At 35.5% G+C, this 20,280-nt stretch overlaps 1 protein-coding gene across 2 annotated transcripts in view; it reads right to left on the bottom strand.

Moving 5' to 3' along the window:
* GRID2 (glutamate receptor, ionotropic, delta 2) overlaps positions 1-20,280 on the bottom strand; it is a 1,517,061-nt gene that overhangs the window by 136,782 nt on the left and 1,359,999 nt on the right. For both annotated transcript variants that reach the window (XM_011932743.1, XM_011932751.1), the window contains one exon: positions 10,414-10,580. In XM_011932743.1, the coding sequence (XP_011788133.1) occupies positions 10,414-10,580 (167 nt within the window). The remainder of the gene's footprint in view (positions 1-10,413; positions 10,581-20,280) is intronic.

The following is a 20,280-nucleotide window of genomic DNA, read 5'->3' as shown; positions in this document are numbered from 1 at the left end:
AGTCAGGAAACAACAGGTGCTGGAGAGGATGTGGAGAAATAGGAACACTTTTACACTGTTGGTGGGACTGTAAACTAGTTCGACCATTGTGAAAGACAGTGGTGATTCCTCAAGGATCTAGAACAAGAAATACCATTTGACCCAGCCATCCCATTACTGGGTATATACCCAAAAGATTATAAAACACGCTGCTATAAAGACCCATGCACACGTATGTTTATTGCAGCATTATTCACAATAGCAAAGACTTGGAACCAACCTAAATGTCCATCAATGATAGATTGGATTAAGAAAGTGTGGCACATATACACCATGGAATACTAGGCAGCCATAAAAAAGGATGAGTTCATGTCCTTTGTAGGGACATGGATGAAGCTGGAAACCGTCATTCTCAGCAAACTATCGCAAGGAAAAAAAACCAGACACCGCATGTTCTCACTCATAGGTGGAAACTGAACAATAAGAACACTTGGACACAGGAAGGGGAACGTCACACACTGGGGCCTGCCATGGGGTTGGGGGAGGGGGAGGGATAGCATTAGGATATATACCTAATGTAAATGACAAGTTAATGGGTGCAGCGCACCAACATGGCACATGTATACATTGTAACCTGCATGTTGTGCACATGTACTCTAGAACTTAAAATATAATAAAATAAATAAATAGATAAATAAATAAAAAGAAAAAAAGTAAATGAATCCATTGAGGTATATATTTCTCGTTTTGAAACTGGTGTTAAAACAGAGAACTAATTTCACAAATACAGAAATCATTAGAGCTTATGTTAGACTTATCTGGGCTATACAGAATAATGGCTCTTATTCCATATAAAAATTCTTATATTTTCATCTTAGCCATAATTCATGTCTAGAAGTATCAGATTCTGTTTCACATTAGTAAACATTTAACATGTAAGTAGACAGTCTGACCAATTATGATGTTAGTTTATTTGAGCTGCTCAAAGAACTATGAAATGAGATAGATAAGAGGCAATTATGATTTCCACCAATTAAAATGTAATGATGAATTAAAACTTCCATGAAAGAAGAATTAAAGTGATTATGTAGAGTCTTAAGCTAACTTGTAGCAAAGGAAGATGAGAGGAAGGGAAAATACTTCAGTATCCTCCCATAGCTTTCAATTTTCAATATATTTACTTCTAGTCAGCTAATGTAAGACAGCTTCAATTTCAGATGGATCTCTCCCTCCCTGTAATGGAGGACCGTTTGGTATTGTTATATCATTTAAGTTTCTGGAAATACTCTGCATTTCATTTAAACTAAAATGCGCAACAGCATTTTAACATGAAGGAAGGCAGCCATGCCGGCAGTCATGAAGACAATTTAGATCCTTATTATCCTTTTCCAACATTGGTGCATGTTCTTAGACTTCTGGGAATATGAGCCAGGATAGTATAGTCTTTGACAGCATGGGTTCAAAGCCTGGCTTTGTCACTTATTAGTTTTATGATTTTGGAAAATTTCAAATCATTTCTGTGATTTAGTTTCCTCTTCTATAAAATAAAGCTAATAATATTTATCCCACAAGCTTATTATGAGAATTAAATTATTTAACACAGTTAGGGCCTTCATAGTGATACTTGGCACCTGGTGAGTTTTCAATGAATGTCGACTACTATCTTAGGCTACAGCAGAGTTTCTTTATAAGTTAGAGAACACATTCCAAAGCACTCTATTCATCTTTGTGCTACATTTTCTTGTGTCTATGAAGTAATGACAATTTTTAAACAGATGTTCTAGTTATGTTTATGGCCCTGTTGAATGTATTTCCTAATGAATATTCCTGTCCTTTATGTAATATATTGACAAGACTATGTTTGTGAAAACACATATTTTACTGGTAAATTTTAGGGATAAAAACTGACTTTTTTAAACAAAAGGAACTGGCAGAACAGGGCAGGGGATGCGACACTGGACCGGGAGCCTGGACTAGTGGTCTCCAGGGCATGGTTTTAACCAAGGGTTATACCCCGGGAAGGGCACCCCACTTCCCTTCTTGGTTTCACATTTGAAAAATTAGAGAGTTATCTAAATGCATGCCAAAGGCTCACTCATGGCTCAAAATCTATGATTGTTTCCTCTACCGACATAATTATTATGTAAGCCCACACGTTTATTCCCATGATGTCACTACGGTTACAAGGGTTTAAGGGTCTATGAAAAAGTAGCATGTTCTTTATTTTTGATGACATCAAATTTTCCTTTTAAAAGTAGACTGAATTTTTCAAACAGTAAAACGTGTCTTGAGGCTATGTTTGTTGAGTAGAATGAGTGTTTTGAATGTTAAAAACGTGATTTAACTATAAGGGAATAAAAGGGTTTTTGAGAGAGTGATAATTACTCTGGAGAGAGAGTGTGTGTGTGTATTTTCAAGTGCAATGCAAATTTGTGGTTTTAAGTTCTGGAATATTTTGTTTAAAAGCCTTTAGTAACACCTAGATCATATCAGTAAAATACGCTTTTTGTAAACCAACGGTTTTTTTAAAGAAACAATATTTACTGAGATCTAGAAACAGCAAAAATCTTATTTGTAAAATGGCTGGTCAGACTTGCTGCTTGAAAAGCAGCTTGGTCCAGCGTCATGGGCTTATTATCCAGCTGAAATACTGCTTTGCACCTTGCACTAGTCATTTATCTTCCCTGTAGCTCAGGACTTATCCCAGAGAAGTCTAATAAAGATGCTTGTTCATAAAGGGTACTGTTGTATCTTGAATTACAGTGTTCCCCGAATGCTGTATGATGTAGTACAAGAAGAATGGAAATGCATATCACTTAAAAATCTACCTCATGGGGTTGCTCTTTGATGCCTAGGTTTGTGCTTAGCAGTGAGAATGCTATATGCTTCTTGAAAGTAAAGGTTTATAATTGTTTAAAATTTGGCTACAGCTTGGCAAGATTAATAAAACTAATCTCAAATCATATGGAGCCCATAAATATTTTTGAAATATTCACATACTGGAAATACCACTAACTATATTTACTCTGTCATCTATTTAGATTAAACTCTAAAATAGATGTAAATTATTTAGATTCTCCAGTAGAAGTAGCAGTCAGGGTGCTTACTAAAACTCACAGGATATCTGTCATAAAAATAGCTCCACAAGGATTCAGGAAACAGAAAAAGATTGATAGACAAATAAGCTTACTCATTTTTCTTGTTTATTGAAGTTTTTTAAATTAAAAATTCTAAATTTAAAACAGATGTTTTAAAGAGGAGGTTGCTCTGATATAGGAATAGCATATTCCTTTGTATGGATTCCAGAGGCTAGTCCTTATCTAAATAGACGTGTATTATGTGAGAAAAGAAAATAATTTCCTTTCACATTTTATAGGATAAAATGTCATTCTTTTAAAGCAAAAATATATGTATAAATATATATAACAGATATATATACACACATAAATTAAATAAAATGTGTATATATATATATAAATTAAAAAAATAATATCTGATGTATTGTGAGAGAGAAGAATAATACCAATAGGAATATGTGACTGTGATGTGAGTGACAACAGAACAGAAATCTGTAGGCTGTATGGTTCTTAGAAATAATTATCTGTTTACTGGGTAGTGAATGATCATAATTAAAATAATTAATCACTGCCTTTCTAAAAATGATGAAATTGAGCTGATGCAAACTTGTAATAGATGACCAAGAAGCAGAAGTTATAGAGCTGGAAGAAGCAGGAGAAACGAGGGGGCTGTTCGTGGCCACTGAAATCTGCACAGCCTTTCTCATTCAGGTTCCCGGATTTTATGCACTTCTTTGATTTTTCACCAAGTTCTCCCTATCCCTTCTCCAAACTTATCTTTTTTTCTAATCCTTTTTCATCGTTCTTTTGTAGTATTCTTTCTGCTTCCCAGTTGGAATACTACAGCAGCCTTGCAAATGGCCTTCTTCAATGAAAAGTTAACCTAACACCTCAGACTCCTCAAATCCTCCTCTGTACAGATATTTCTCTTCTCAGAGCCCCACAAAGCTGGTGGAGGGTGCTGAGTAAGGACACGAGCTTCAACCCGAGTCCTAGATCTGTTTGTTATTAGCTATGTGAATTTGGCAAGATACTTAAGTCTGAGGCTCAGTTTCCTCAAATTTATGAAATGCAATGCACAGAGATGTGGCAAGCAGTATATGAAACATATCAAGTGTTTAGCGCAGTAGATGCTTTATAACTAGCAGCCGTTGATAGTCTGTCATATTCAATTTTAGTTTCTCTACCTAAATCCCTCGACTAATATTATCTCCAGTCAAGTTGTTCCTTCTCATCATCCTTTCAACACATGATGACTGTTTCTATTTATGTGAATTTCTCATGTTTTCCTGAGTATTTTACCTGCACCTGTTCTCATATCCAAATTTGATTTATTCTTGAATTCTCCCTGCTCAAGTCTAGTAACCTTTTTTATTCTAGTCTTCACTGATTTCATTTTCCTTCAAATTTTTTCTGCAAGTGTTGTCTATACTACATGGTTTAATGTATACGTTCATATTGCTTCATGTTTACAAATGTGTCTCAGTAACATCACTTCTGCTCTCAGAGCTTGGGGCTAGTTTATATTTTGCATCTCTAAAGGGAAGACAGTAAACTGTTTAACTTCTGGTTTTATGTACCTTTCTGAGAGATTCTTTTAACCAGCTGAATACAGAGCTTAAGCCATTTGTTTACCAATCCTGGAGGCACTAAGTGGGCAATCAATAGGGGCTGCTTTTTTCCTCTTCCTGAATGGTGAACAGAATGCTTGGAAAGCACCCCATTCCAATTGGGGAATTAAAGGATTAGGATTATGCTTTCAAGTTAAAGGAATGTTTTTTACTTTCCTTGTGGGAATGAAAGCATAAAAATTATTACAGCAGGGAGTTGGAAAGAAGGGTAGGCAGGTGCTGTGTTTGCTTTCTTTTTCTTCTTAGCTTTTTTATTGGTTGGATGAAAAATTGTAGAAACCAAGAAAGAAAAAATAATTATGATAAAAAGGAAGACGTTAGAAATTATCAAGCAAGTAAAAAGCACAGAGGTTTATCTGGCTATAAATAAATGGGCTGACCTTTAGCCAAAAATTAAGTAGATCTTTTATCATGTATGAAATAATTACTGAATGCTTACTGCACGCTAAACAAGGAAGTAGGCACTAGAGATGTACAAACACATGCGTGAACTCAAGGAGCTCAGCAGCTTAACAACAGGAGGTAGGACCCAAGAGGTAAAGTGTAAGAAGTATCAAGATAGAGGGAGCTAAAAAGATCTAATATTCTCTTTTTGAATCCAAGTAAAAATACAAAATACAGCACTAAATATTCTAATAGTTAATAGGAAAATCATTCCAATAGTTATAATATTAAATTAAATATTCTAATAGTTAATAGGAAAAAAGACTACAACAAAGGAGTTTAAAACTAACCAAATAAACGAATAAAAGTAGCTATTTATGGACCAATAATGACAGTATTGGTGAAGGATCAAGGATTGTGATTAATTCTACTCTGTGTGTGTCTGTGTGTGTGCATGTGTGCATGTGTAGAGAGAGACAGAAAGAGAATCCCTAAGTATTTACTTGAAACACACTTGTTAAAAGTGTATGTCATTTTTGTGAAAAGCAGTATAGCAGAATGGTTAAGAGACTCAATTTTTGGAGCCAGACTCTGGGTTTGAATCTCAGCTCTAATAATCGACAGCTTTGTGAACTTGCGCAGGTTACTTTACTTCATTATGTCCCAGTTTCTGGGTCTGTACAATTAGGACAGCAACAGTATTTACCTCACAGGTTATTATGTGTAGGAGCTTAGAGTCTAGCACGTAGTAAGGACAATATAAGAGTATAAGCTTGACATTATTCTTACATGCTTTTAGAAGAAATGTAAGGGAAGATAGAATGTATAGTGACCAGAAAAATGGATATGAAATCAGAAATTTTGAATTTTTTCCACTTTCACTGCTTCTTTTTGTGATTCTAAGCCAGTTGTTTATTCCTGTGGACTACTTTCATCCTGTCAGAAAGAGGATAGATACTGTTAATTCCATTTCCAAAAATTCTCAAATTCTGTGATTAGTTTGAACACCTGTATATATATGTGTCACTATCATGAATCCAAGAAAAATTATTCTCCATACAACTTGGAACATGTAATTGTTTTTGTGCTTTGGGTAGTTCTATATCCCAAGTTTAGGGACTAGAAGCCAATAAGCAAAATGTGACCTCTTTATGGGTGAACTATGAAATTAAACTAATGAATTCGTTTTTCCTAATATCCACTTAAGATTTGAGAACAGATATGAGCTCATTCTTTTTAGTTATCTTTTTAGCTTTCTGCATCGTTAAGATTCTGAAATCAACACTGGAGATAATTTTATTTACTGCACAATGAAGGCAACCTGAAAAATTCAGTTTTCTTCATTCTTAAATGCCTTTAATGAGACAACATATGACTAAATTTTTTTAAACTAAGAAGTTACAAGGTGAGTACCACATAAAACATCCGAAGACAAACAGTGTCAGGTCGAGAATTCATTGCAAGCCTTACTTACCACACAAACACACACATCTGATGACCAAAAAAAAAAAAAAAAAAAGACTGACTTTAACTTCTGCTGCCAAGTTATCTAGTTTATGTGCAGAAAGGACAAAAAAGGAAGCAAAACTCTTCTAACTATTTCTATGGTTATATAAATTGTAGCGCTTACTGGTTCCTTGAAGTCATTCCAATGTGTGTTCGCTCACATACAATCGTACATGTGAGTGTATCATTATAACCCATATCTCCTAAGCTGAATTCGAAGGTTGTCCAGGTGCAGACTCATCCACTCAGTGTATGTACTTGTAGCATAGTGGTCATGCAGTCATAAGCAATGTTATAATGAACAAATGTGCAACACCTCATATAATTGTTCTAAAGTGCCTATGAAATACATAAACATATAAGACATCTGACAGGTAGCAGATAATAAATGTAGTTACTGTATCACTATATATTTTTTATTTTACATGCTAATATTTGTTACATATTAAAGTACCTTAATATTTTAGAAGTTGTTATATTTCTATATTTCTTAATATTTTAGAAGTTATAGAAATATAGTCACCTGAAAAGTAATATTGAATTATTAAAATCACCTAGTATACTATATTTTCATTGAAGATAATCACAATAGTAATAAGTGATTTAGTTTAATCAATGGCCCTGGATGCCAATGTATAAAACATATTGACCAGAATGTACTAAAATAGTTAAATTTGATGATCTTCATAGTTTTTGAAGTCAGTTAACAAAAAGGGAAGATCTCTTTTACCTTATGGCTATAAAAAAATGGAACAAATGCAAATATTTTCTGAATTTAGCAAGAGGTTTTGGGTGATAAATTAATGTGGTACATGTGTATAAAGAGAGGAGCTGGCACACCACTGATGATTGCGAGGTCCTGCTTCTTTCCTGGCTCTCCCTTTCTCCATTTGTCCAGGGAATCAGGATGCAGGATGTCATTATCAAGAAACTCCACAGAAAGGAACAATTTAAACTGCCAACATCTATACTGCATATCAAATAAAGGAAAAATAATGCTCAATGTTTAATATTACTTTTTAGCAGTTCACTAGAGTACATTTTCTGAGAATTAAAGTCTCTGATAGGTAAAGCACCACAGGGCTAATAAGAAATGCAACACTTGGTGTAATTTATTAAATATTTCTTTAATTACTATTATGTTCATCCATTATTTTTTACATAAAAGATCCAGAAAATCTCTGGGTGCGGTGGCTCATGCCTGTAATCTCAGCACCTTGGGAGGCTGAGGCCGGCGGATTACCTGATGTCAGGAGTTCAAGACCAGCCTGCCCAACATGGCGAAATCCCATCTCTACTCAAAATACAAAAAAATTAGCCTGATGTGGTGGCATGCACGTGTAATCCCAGGTACTTGGGAGGTTGAGGCAGGAGAATCGCTTGAACCCGGGACGGGGAGGTTGCAGTGAACCGAGATCTACCACTGCACCCCAGTCTGGGCGACAAGAGTGAAACAATGTCTCAAAAAAAAAAAAAAAAAAAAATCCAGAAAACCAAGTCTGAAAAGCAGGAACATTTTTACTAATGAAAAAGCCAAGTAACCACAACTAATCAATAATCAATAATCCTTTTCTCAATTATCTGAGTAATGTTAAGGATTCATTAAACAGTTCTGCTGGTCTTTCACCGTGAAACCCGGGATCGCTTTTTATTCTATTACGCTTTTCCATCCTCACATCTAAATTAAAAGCAGTGGTGTGTTTCTTCCCTTCGAAGGGTCTCTTCTATTTGTTATTTCTCCTTATTTCCTCTTGCCTGATCAAGCTCAAGTTCCAGGCTTACCTTCTCTGGAGAGTTTTCACTCATTTTCCTTTGCTTAACTATTCTGCATGCTGTTCAATTATTTCAATACCTTAACTACATTACTTAAAATAATATAAACAATACTGATATTATATACATATATATCATGCATATATATGATACATATATATCAACACACATTTATAGAAATGTCTGTATTGTTCTTTGTTTCTTGTGCATGGGTTTTGTATCTCCAACTAGATGCCAAGTGCTTTACAGACAGATTCCCTATGGCATAACTGATTTTTGTAGTTTGTTCCTCTGAGAATTTGCTCATCAATAAGTGAGTTTTGATTGATTATTATTTAGTATTTTGCTTCTCAGTTAATGCCTATGTATTTCACTTTCAGCTCACTGCAACCTCCACCTCCCAGGCTCAAGCGATTCTCATGCCTCAGCCTCCCAAGTAGCTGGGATTATAGGCATGCACCACCACACCTGGATAATTTTCATATTATTAGTAGAGATGGGGTTTCTCCATGTTGGCCAGGCTAGTCTCAAACTCCTGGCCTCAGGTGATCCACCTGCCTTGGCCTCCCAAAGCGCTGGGATTACAGGTGTGAACCACTGCATCCAGCCTATTCATAATCCTTTACTCCTTCCTTCCCTGTATGTGGAGTACATTTACCCACTCCATTAATTTTGGGCTTGGCCATGAGACTTGCTCTGGTTTGTGATCTGTGGGCAGATGGAACATATGCCACATCCAAGCAAGAAGCACAGGAGACACTGCAGGTTTCTGCCAATCTCTTTTGCAAATGCTCTTTGCAATGAGAACTGCATGTGCCTGTTAGGTCGGCTTCTTCAGCCTGGGCCTTGGAATGAGAAGCTTGCACAGAGTAGGCCTGCAGTTGACCCACAGCTTGAAGCAGAACACAACCAAATTACAGCCTTGTTTCATGAATGAGAAGTAACTTTTCTAAATCACTTATGCTTTAGAGTTGTTTGCTACACAGAAAAGTTGACTAATACAGGACCTTACAATTAATCTAACTTCATTTTACATGTAATGAGAGAGGTTTAGATTTTTATGGTTTGCTAATGGAAGAGTTATGGCATAAATTGTGAACTACTGATTTTTAGTTCTTTTAAAAAAAATACACACAAAATGCCTGGCTTTTTTGTTATCCTAAAATTTGGAGAAATATAACTCAAATTGTTTGAAATTTAGGGCCTTAGTACTATCTGGAACTGCCCTCTTAGACTATCATTAGATTCTAGAGAATAGGTAGAAGAAAATCTAGAAAATAAACAAAATGTACTTTCAGTATAAAATAGGATATACTTCTACGTGGAAGATATTAATCTGTCTTAGGTCCAGGCTTGTTTGGTAGGAGACAGAGTGAAATGCAGTAATCTTTGTGCTTTCCTTTCAGGCCCAAGTCTTTCATATGCATCGTTAATCTAAAATATATATTTAAAAGTCTTCCATTGTAAACAACTCCTTTATCATAGAACATTCTTATTTGAAAATGGATATAATGTCTTAATAAGTTATCTCCTTGATTTCCATGACAAAATCTACCGTATACTTTGATGCTAAGTGGGGATCTCCAAAATCTTAACCGTTTCCTTTGCAAAATTCAGGTGGAAACACCCCTGTCATTATGTGCTTCAGTCCATCAGAACTGTAACTTGGTCCTGAAGTTTATGTTATGCTTTTGTATTCTTAGAATGAATTCATTTTCTTAACTCCGTGACATTTGTTACTAAAAATTCAGACTAGATTACTAGTTTACTTCTAATAGAAATAACTAACACATCTACTTTCTTTTCCGTATCAGTTTTTTGAAAGTAAAACCAGTTATATGTAGCATTATTTCTCCCACTACTTATGGGAAAAATAATACTTCATGTTTTAGGTAATGAATGTCTTATTGAACAACCACTTGTAACTATCTTTTTTGTTGTTGTTGTTTATTGTGCTTCTCCTAACAAAGGAAATAAAATGTAATAAACCAGATCGGGTAACCAACGGATATTCGTTGTCTAAATTTCATCTCTCCCCTTATTTGGTCATACACAAATCTTACCTTTGTGAAAAAACATCTCGGTAAGGACTGCCATGTTGTAATGCAATTCCATATCCCCGATCAGCAACAGCATTTCCAACGGTGTAAAAGGAACAATCCGGGTCATTGATAGCCACATATTCCAATACAGCTGCATCCCATACAAAAGCATAATTTCCATATTTTACCTGTGAAAAAATGAAGAACAAAAGAAGAAATAGGGTTTAAAGTTGGAATTTTAATTTACATAGACAGGATGAAAAACATTACATTCGTATATATTTAATTATGCTAAAAATAATAGAACATACAGTCGTCTTTCAGTATCTGTCGGGGATTGATTTCAGAACCCCTGTGGATACCAAAATCCAGGGATACTCAAGTCCTTATATAAAATGGCATAGTATTTGCATATAATCTCTACACATCCTCCAGTATACTTAAATCATGTCTAGATTACTTATGATACCTAATACAATGTACATAGTATATAAACAGGTGTTGCACTGTATTGTTAATTTGTATTTTTATTATATTATTACTCTCTATTGTGTTTTAAAAATATTTTCAGTTCATGGGTGGTTGAATCTGCATCTGCAGAACCTGCAGATATGGAGGGCAGAAAGCAAGCCATGTCTTTGAGCTTCTACCATTTCAGTGATTCGTGTGACTGGGACTGTCCCTTTTGGGGACCCTGAAAGTTATGCCTTTGGAGTTATTACAAGAGCTACTGATGCCTCGTGTTACTAGGCTTCTAAGCCAGGTGGGTTTCTGCACTCACTTAACATAGGTATCATCTTGCATGTCATCCCTATTCTAAATGAAAGCTGCAAGGACAACTCACATTGAAGAAAAATGAGCAATGCTGCCCTGCTGATGAGCTACATCTCCTATCCTATATCCTTCTAAATTAATCTATTATCACATGTGGCCTGTGGATATCTTGCAGCTGAACTTAGAAGAAAACTCCCTGGGGGGGGCATTGCAATGAGGAAAATAAAACGATTCCACAACCTCCTCTATCATCATTTTTGGAACATAACTTTACTCTGGTTCACTTACAATGTCTTTAGTGATTATTTTTTTTCCCCTCAGTAATCACTCATACACTAAGTCACAAATTTACCCCCTCCCCAGAAAGCCCGACCTACTATCCTAAGCATCTCAATAAAGTATATTTCACTTTATTACATGTAAAAATGGACTTAAGGAATTCATAAAATAAATAGAAGTAATAGTTAAACTCCAAGGTTAGTTTGCTTATATTAAAAGAATAATGCAACACTATTAAACAAGGAAAAGCAACACTGGTTTAGTATTAGAAATATTACTGGGGTGACAATATATCTTACAAATGAGGCTTTATAAAATTTTTAAATGATCTTTCAATAGACACAAGAAAGATACTTGGCAAAATTATAAACAGTTATCTACCTATTTTCTATCTAGTGGTAAACCAGGAAGAAAGAAAATCCGTAATGAGATACAGAATGCTTCAAACAACAGCAAACCTATTTCAAGCTTAAACTCTCATTGCATTATCATTAAAGTAAAGAAAATGATGCTTACTATTAACCTAAAATTAACATTATTGTAACAACTTTATCCTATGCAAAAAAGGATAGAAGCAAAACTATGATTTCAATCTATTAGGAAAAAATTATCATCCAGTAGAGACAAAATTATTATTTGATGATATATTTAAGAAACCCACCAGAATCAAGTGAAAAAGTATTTTAAAAATTCAGATTTCAAAAAATAGATTGATCATAAATGGATATATACAAACGATTTGTTTTTCTATTAATATATTGAGATGATAGTTTGAATAAAAATATCTATGTACACTAAATATAAATACATAGAGATAAATTTAACAATAAATTAGTAGGCACTATATGAAGAACACTTTAACACCTGACTGAAGACGGCTTGAACAAGTTTCTAGATAGATATAACCTATTGCTAAGAATGAGGATGCATAATTACAAAAGACATTTAAATTTTCCTCAGATTCTCCAATACAAAATGTAATTCTAAATTAAATGCCCAAAGTTTATTTCAGAACCTCTTAAGAGCTTTGCAAATTTAATTAGGAGAAAACAGATAAGAATAGTAAAGAAATTTTCAAAATTAAAAAAATAATAATTATCAGAGACTTAGAATACCAAGTAATGAGACAAGCTATAAAGCTTAAAAATAAAACAGCACAAAATGTATTTCAGAATAGAAAATCAGTGGAACAGAACAAAAGTCTACTGTTTTTAAAAGTATATAAATGTCATATAAAGACTGTATTAGACTGCATAGTATTCCATAGCATATATGTGCCACATTTTCTTTATCCAGTCTATCATTGATGGGCATTTGGGTTGGTTCCAGGTCTTTGCTATTGTGAATAGTGCTGCAATAAACATACATGTGCATGTGTCCTTATAGTAGAATGATTTATAATTCCTTGGGTATATACCCAGTAACGGAATTGCTGGCAGTTCATGTCCTTTGCAGGGACATGGCTGAAGCTGGAAACCATCATTCTCAGCAAACTAACACAGGAACAGAAAACCAAACACCACATATTCTTGCTCATAAGTGAGAACTGAACAATGAGAACACATGGACACAGGGAGGGGAATATCACACACCAGGGCCTGTTGTGGGGTCAGTGGGCTAGGGGAGGGAGAGCATTAGGAGAAATACCTAATGTAGGTGACGGGTTGATGGGAGCAGCAAACCATCATGGCACGTGTATACCTATGTAACAAACCTGCACGTTCTCCACATGTATCCCAGAACTTAAGTATAAGAATAATAATAAAAGAATCCTCTGCCATTATAAAACTTTTACCTCTCTTTAAAAAAAAAGAAAGTCAATAAATCAAATCAGTGTGGCAAATATGAAATATTCAAAAAATGTGACTGGGACTGGTGATAATTGCAAAAATGTCAGTATCAGAGCACTACGTCACACCAGACAAAATAATTTTCTGTAGTGTAATAAATTAAATATAATTTTTAAAAAACAAAGTTTTAAGAAAAAAAAAACTAGAAGACCATGTGAGACTTCTTTTGGTACTGAAAAAAGAATGGAATATCTAAACATAAAAGTAAAGGAAGCAAATATAAAAGAAACATTTAATTGTTGCCTTTTAAATACATTTGCTTAGATCCCACTAACATTGGATACTCAGTAAAACGTTTTGTATGAAACAACGAATGGCCTAAACCCTTCAGTCCAGTTAACTGTGCTCAGTGGATACTTACTGTCTTTTGTTGAGGTGAACCCCAACCAAACTATGAAGTATTGAAACAGACAAAAGTTTCTTCCCTAAAGAAAGCATGTAATGCAAGTATTACTCATGGAGTGTCTGTGGTACCTTAGATCCATTACCTTAGATCCTAGTTTAGGTACTATCAGTCAGTGTTTCTCACAATGTGATGCTAAGACCACCACCATTAGAATTACTAGGGGATTTTTGTGTTAGATATGTAGATTCTAGATCTAATCCCAAACTTACTGCATGATGATGTTTGATGTTTAAGGCCTGGGAGTATGCATTTTAACAATCCTGACAGCTTATACACGCCGCTTTTTTATTACTAATGCTGATGATTAAAAATATGAGTAATATAATCAGAAACAATTTTATATACATGGGGCTTGATAGAATTATAAACTAGGAGATCCTTGGAGTCTTGGTGTGAGAGAAGGAAAAACACTTGTACAGGTTTCCTCTACATTGATTTCTCACCCACAGAGTTATCCCACAGTTTTCCTCTTTTCTCTGATCCTTTGCAACCAACTTGCAGATCTGCTTTTAGCTCCCTAGGTCTAAATTTACAGTGATTGGGAGTAGCAGTGACCTTGAAGCTTCCTCTTTGATTTTTTGTGATTATCTTCCGTTTTAAACTGTTAGTCTGGCCTCCTGGATCCCCTGGCAGCTTCTTTACAAACCTCAAGGGACCTCCCCAGTAGGGGACATATTGCTTTGCTGTTAGAAAAGTTTTCTAGCTTTGTTGTCAAGGCTTTGTGAACTGTAGAGCTCTACTTAAATGTATAGTAACATTACCTTTGCCATTATATATGCTGTCTCTTGCAATACCGATGTTCCAAAGCATTACGAATGGATTTTTTAAAAAGAGAATCATTAAGACAGCATGATTATAGCCTATAGCAATGGCAACGAAATGTTGCATAGTAACCCAAACTATTTTAGCTTTTAAAAATGGCCCTGGCATTTTTCATCAATTAAAACATATAATCACTGCCTTCTGAATGGTTTTTAACCATCAAATTAAAACTCTATAAAATACTCATCAACAAAGTCTAAAGCCACTTTTCAACAGAATAATAACTGAAGGACTGGTCTAAAAATTTTCAATCCATCTGACTAGGTAATGGAGTTTTCTTAAAATTTTTCAACTAGCCCTGTTCTTGAGGCCATGTTTAGGTAGGTAACTGAATCACAAGCCATTGATTTATTTACTAATGAATTCCACACCAGCAGAGTCCTTCATACTAGGTTAAACAGAAGAAAGCAAAACTGAATCTGGGAGCTTCATGCCAGCATATTCCAAGTCTCATTATGAGGAAGGAAAAATAATCCAAAGTGATATCCACCTCTAGTGTTTTCAATCTCCAGACCCCAAAGTAGAGATGCTAGGATGCTATGGTTATTGATTGACATTAGTAACTATTGAGGCTTAGCATCTGTGTCCTCATAATAGTTCCTGATATACCAATAGCCTCTCCATGATAAATTTCTCACTTCCCAGGTAACACTAGGAGCTAGGTTTTGTTCCCATTTCTGTATTATTTCTATAGCAGCTGTTCTTTAAAGTCAATTTTACTAACAATCATTACACATTAATTCTAAAATCCTGAGGGTTAAGTCTCTAAGGAATATAAAGGTAAGACTTGGGCCCCCGTTGTCAAGCTGCTTACAACTCAGTAGTGGAGATAAGTCAAGTACTAAATTGTTGTAACACGAATCCTATTATCCTATTATGGTAAGGATCATACGAACAGTTTTTGTTTAAAGTGGTAAAAGAAAACGGAGATTAACTTTTATTGGAAGGAATTAGGACAAGTCTCAAATATTCTGGTAACTGAAATAGCTGTATAAGAAAGCCCCAAATATTTAAATTCCTTATCAATAGTACCTAACCAATTAAAAACATAGATATGCTTTGGATACCATTTCTCGTTTATGCACACTCCTCTAACCTAAAGGTTTTTGAAATTTTCCATTTGTCAGGGGAAGAACTGCAAACATTCAATGTTATTTTCTCAAATATTTGCATTTCTTGCCACATAAAGTGAAGGATGGGAAAGTACATTTTCAAAACCTGCACCTGTGTTCCTCAACATGTTAGGGATTATTACACATTTCTATTTGTTTATAGATTACTCATGTATTGTATGCTCCTGTTCTGACATCTCCATTGTGAGCTGATGCTGAAAGCACTTTGCTTTTTAATTCATTAGGTAGCAGTCTCCTGTACTAACTACAGAAGTCCACGCCACAAACAAACAAACTTATCGCTACCTGTTATCCCACCAATCTTGATTTGAATCGGGAGGGCAATATTCTTTCTCACATGAATCTTTAATTTAGCAAATTTCTTAAAAGCTCACTTCACAATCTATGGCTTCAGAGAGACACAGAAATGATGATCTTTTCTTATTAAAAAACATTCAGTGGGAACAATTATGGAAAAGTGACATTTAAACCAAAAGGGTTAGATAGGAATTTCCTTTGCTAAAGAAAGAATATCCTCCCTCTGTCCTCCATTTATTTCTTATGATAATAGATAACACTTACCAAACATTTTTCAACTGCTAAAAATGCCATTTTCACACACATTTATTTGTTCTTTACAACACTGTGAGACAGCTGATACGATATCTAATTCACAGGTGAGGTAATTGTAACTCACTCTAAGTCATACCAATGATTTGTGGTAGATTTGGAATGTGAGATCAAGGCTATCTTCCTATGCAATTTGCACTACATTAAATATAAATTTCTGGGAGATTCTCCATAGGAATGCAAAAGCATGTGAGATAGAGTAGCCTTTACCTGTAAGGTATAGCCTATGGAGTTTGAGAAATAACAGTTATGTAAAGAAACATAATGCTATGTAGTTTATGGCCAGGGCCACAGAAAGCATGCAATTTCCTCAGTTCTATACGTTCATGCTATTGAGATAAAAAAAAATTGGGCTTTTAAGAAAAAGTTTGCTTACTTCTCAAGATCATTGGAAAAAATGAATATTTGGTTTATATGACTCTGAATCCTCGAGGCCTGTTGATTTTGTAGCCATTGCTCTGTCAGCATTTCTGATTCTTAGGAATGAAACAAAGCAGAGCTTTTGAAAATTAAAATAAAGATTGAAGAATGAAAATCTGTTATTTTTCCTTATCAAATAGAAATGAAAAGGCCTGAGAATAATGTGAGAGAAATAAATTCTAACCTTGCCTACTAAGCTCCAAACTTCTTTCCAATTTTAACTAATGGTCAGTGGGGGATAATATGATTGTGAATCATAGGCGCAAAGAGTTATGATTAACTCAGAATCGATTTGCAGAGGTCCTTATAATTCATTGCCCACATAAGTCCTAAAGATAGGATGGCTTTAATATTTATAACACATGGCTCTAGGTGGTAGCCTCTCACACTTTGGGCAAATTAATAATTTAGCAGTATTCATCAATTCTTCTGAATTTATACAGCACAATAAATCATGATCAAACAAGTTTAAGCACTGAAGACTCACTTTAAAATATATATGGTTTTGTTGACTGCTACCTTAATGGTTGGCCTACGATAACTTACCTGCTATTTTGTTGAAATTTTAATTTGTGCTCTCACATAGTCATCATGGGGCACAAACTTTCATAAATAATCTAGGAATATATTTAAAATAAATAAACATCAACTTTTTAAAAAAATCAATTTTTTAACCTAGAAAAGAAGTGTTATGCCCACCTCTAAATCTTATCTCTTACCTGTTCTTTTTGAGATTATCAGGAATACTAAATCTATTTTTTTAAGTTTTTAAAAGCATTCTAGGAAAATAGAAAACTGAATGTAGCTTCTTTGCCCTCCACTGCCAACTTTTTCCTGAAACAAATGGCTGCTGGGTTCTGGAAGACAGAAGGTTAGAAAGGTTGGGGCTCTAGGTAACTGTATGTGGGAAAAGAACTGGTGATTCTCTCCTTCAGGCTGGGCGTGTCTGCGAAAACAAGTACAACCTGCAGGGAAGGCAACGAAGAAACGAAGTTTGAGGAAAGCTTGGTTCACAGAGATCTGTGGCTCCCAAGTCCTCCTGACTTCCCTCCTTAGATATTGGTTCCCATGAATATACATGTTCTGTTGCCTTTAAACTGGCCTGGATGCAAGTGAATGGATGGACAGAGACCTCCCTGTCCTGGAGCCTTGGGGCTTGGGACAGACCAGAAGACTGGAGAGCCCTTAGCTGCTTCTGTGTGTCTCAGGAGGGGAATTGAGTCACCTTGTTTGTTCTGGTCCACAGGAAGAGAGGATATTTTACCTTCTACAATTAGCAAGACTGCCAGTCCCTAGGCTACTTCAACAACTAGACCTGAATCCTCATGAGCTGACAAACAAAAAAGAATAATCCATGTAGTGAGTTCCACAGTTGGAAAGGGAAAAATGAATTACAAGTAGAATACACTCCGGGGAAACAGCAGTGTGGAAGATTACAATTCTAACAGAAAAGTAAAAAGAGCACTTAACTGGATTCAAGTGAGACCAAAAAAATCTTTGAGGCTACAAACAAATAATCCATCCCCAATTTCTCAACCAAAGTATTGAATAGATGAATTGAAGGAAATGCTCATAAACGTAAGCTTAATAGGAAGAGCTAGGGTGACAACTGCACAGATTTGCCTCCAATGCCTAGTCATAGCACAAAAGCCCCATATCATGAGGACCTTTCAGGGAGGCAACAAATCCAAGTTTTTGGCAATGGGTACAGAAGGTTAGGGAGGGGTAGTATCAAACCCATACAGCAGCTCAAAAAATAGCAGTTGAAAGCAACACTGTTTATGTAGCAGATGGATATGGCATAGATTATCTGTTTCCCACAGTTGCTGTCACTGTTTTTCCTCCTGACTGCTGATGTTGGCAACTGTGATTTGCTGTTCACAATAATGAATCATCCCTTGTTGCACCACTGCGAGTGCTGAGGACTAAGTGTGTTACTTAAGCACATTGTAATCATGGGTATTAATAGTCCTTTGTCTGTGGATTGACGGTTTTCTTGGTATCATCTCGATACTGAGATAATGTTAATTTAACTTTCAATACTGTTTTTTTGAGAGTTCAGATGATAAATATGAGAACGATTATAATACCAATGCCAGCATGACCCGAATATCACTGAAAAATAAGGCTAAATGACAATGTTATCTTATTACAGATGGAAGGACATAAATAACTGGATCAGGGAGGCAAATAACCAAAACAAACTACTGCACAATCTGCAGAAAAGGAATTTGCAATTGGGTATGATGGAGAAAAGGATGTGAAAACACATATGTAGACTGAATCTCACAGTTTGGAATAAGACAGAGAATACTTCTAAATCAATCAAAAGTTTCTGTGGCTCCCAAAAGACACCAATGCACAGTCAAAAACAGTGGCTACTGAGTTACTTTGGGCATGCCACATGAAGAAACATACATTATTGTGCGGTTCCCTTGATAGCTCTATAAAACGGAATGAAGCTACTTTTCCTTATTACAAGGTATCAAATAAAACGTGCTGTGGGAAAACAAAAGGACAAAATTTTGCTAACAGATGCGTTGGCCTCTTACTGTATAGAGCTGATTCTTTCAGATCTTACTTGAATGATCATGTTTTCTACAGTAAAGTTACATGTAGAGGACTATATGCTCTTGCAAACGAAGCAGGCCATTCCCCCATTAATATTATAATCCTGCTCTCGCAAACGCAAACGAAGCAGGGCGTTCCCCCCATTAATATTATAAATCCCGCTCTTGCAAAGGAAGCTGGGCATTCCTCCTCTACAAACAGGGAGGACAAAGGAGCCTACAAGACTGGCCTCAGTTGCAAATAGCAGACCCTGGGGGCTTGTTTATATGTAAACATCTTGGAAATTCAGAAAGTCAGGGCAAGGTCAGAAAAACAACAATGTGTCTTGTGACTTGGTAACATTCCACAAACGACAGTATAAAATAAAGCGGAGCGTGTCCTTCGGGGTGGCCGCCATGTTTGTCTCGTCTTATGTTGTCTTGTGTGTTCATTCCTTTGTTTAGGAAACACGCGGACCCCAACAGTTACATGTCAAATAATGGCAACAAAAACTGATTCTTCTAGCTTTTAGGTACTTTTATTTTAAAAATGGAGTTTCAAATCAGCTTCTCAATTTTTATGAATATTTTAATAAAACTGCAGAAAATGAAAGGATATAAAATGTGTGTGAAAGTGTGTACACTGAAGCCTTACTGCTAAAACCTGTGCCTTACATTCTTGAAGATTTTGTAAGTTCTTGTTCTCCTGCTGGTAGCATCCAGGGGAGTCACAAGATGTCACAAAACCGGTTATGAAACCTGTTGCGAAAAGATTAACTGCCCTTTGTTCTGCTTCTGTAAGACTGCTTTCCGGCCTCAGGGTTTGCGAAAGCAAGCCCTACCCTTGCCCTGCAAGCCCCTGACAGACGTCATCAGGATTTCTAAATTAACTGAAATACTAAAAATGGCGGGAACCAATCATAATCAACCAACTCGCCACCAACTCGCCTTGTTCAAATGTCAGCCAATCATACATTAGATTTGTATAATAACTCTGTACCTGTTTACCCTAGACTATATAATGTTGTCTTGAGCCCACTACTGGA

This window comes from Colobus angolensis, unplaced genomic scaffold, assembly GCF_000951035.1.
Source record: "Colobus angolensis palliatus isolate OR3802 unplaced genomic scaffold, Cang.pa_1.0 Scaffold123, whole genome shotgun sequence".
In the NCBI taxonomy this organism is placed as follows: domain Eukaryota; kingdom Metazoa; phylum Chordata; class Mammalia; order Primates; family Cercopithecidae; genus Colobus; species Colobus angolensis.
The sequence above is the reverse complement of the archived record's forward strand: the minus strand, read 5'-3'. Positions and strand labels throughout refer to the sequence as shown.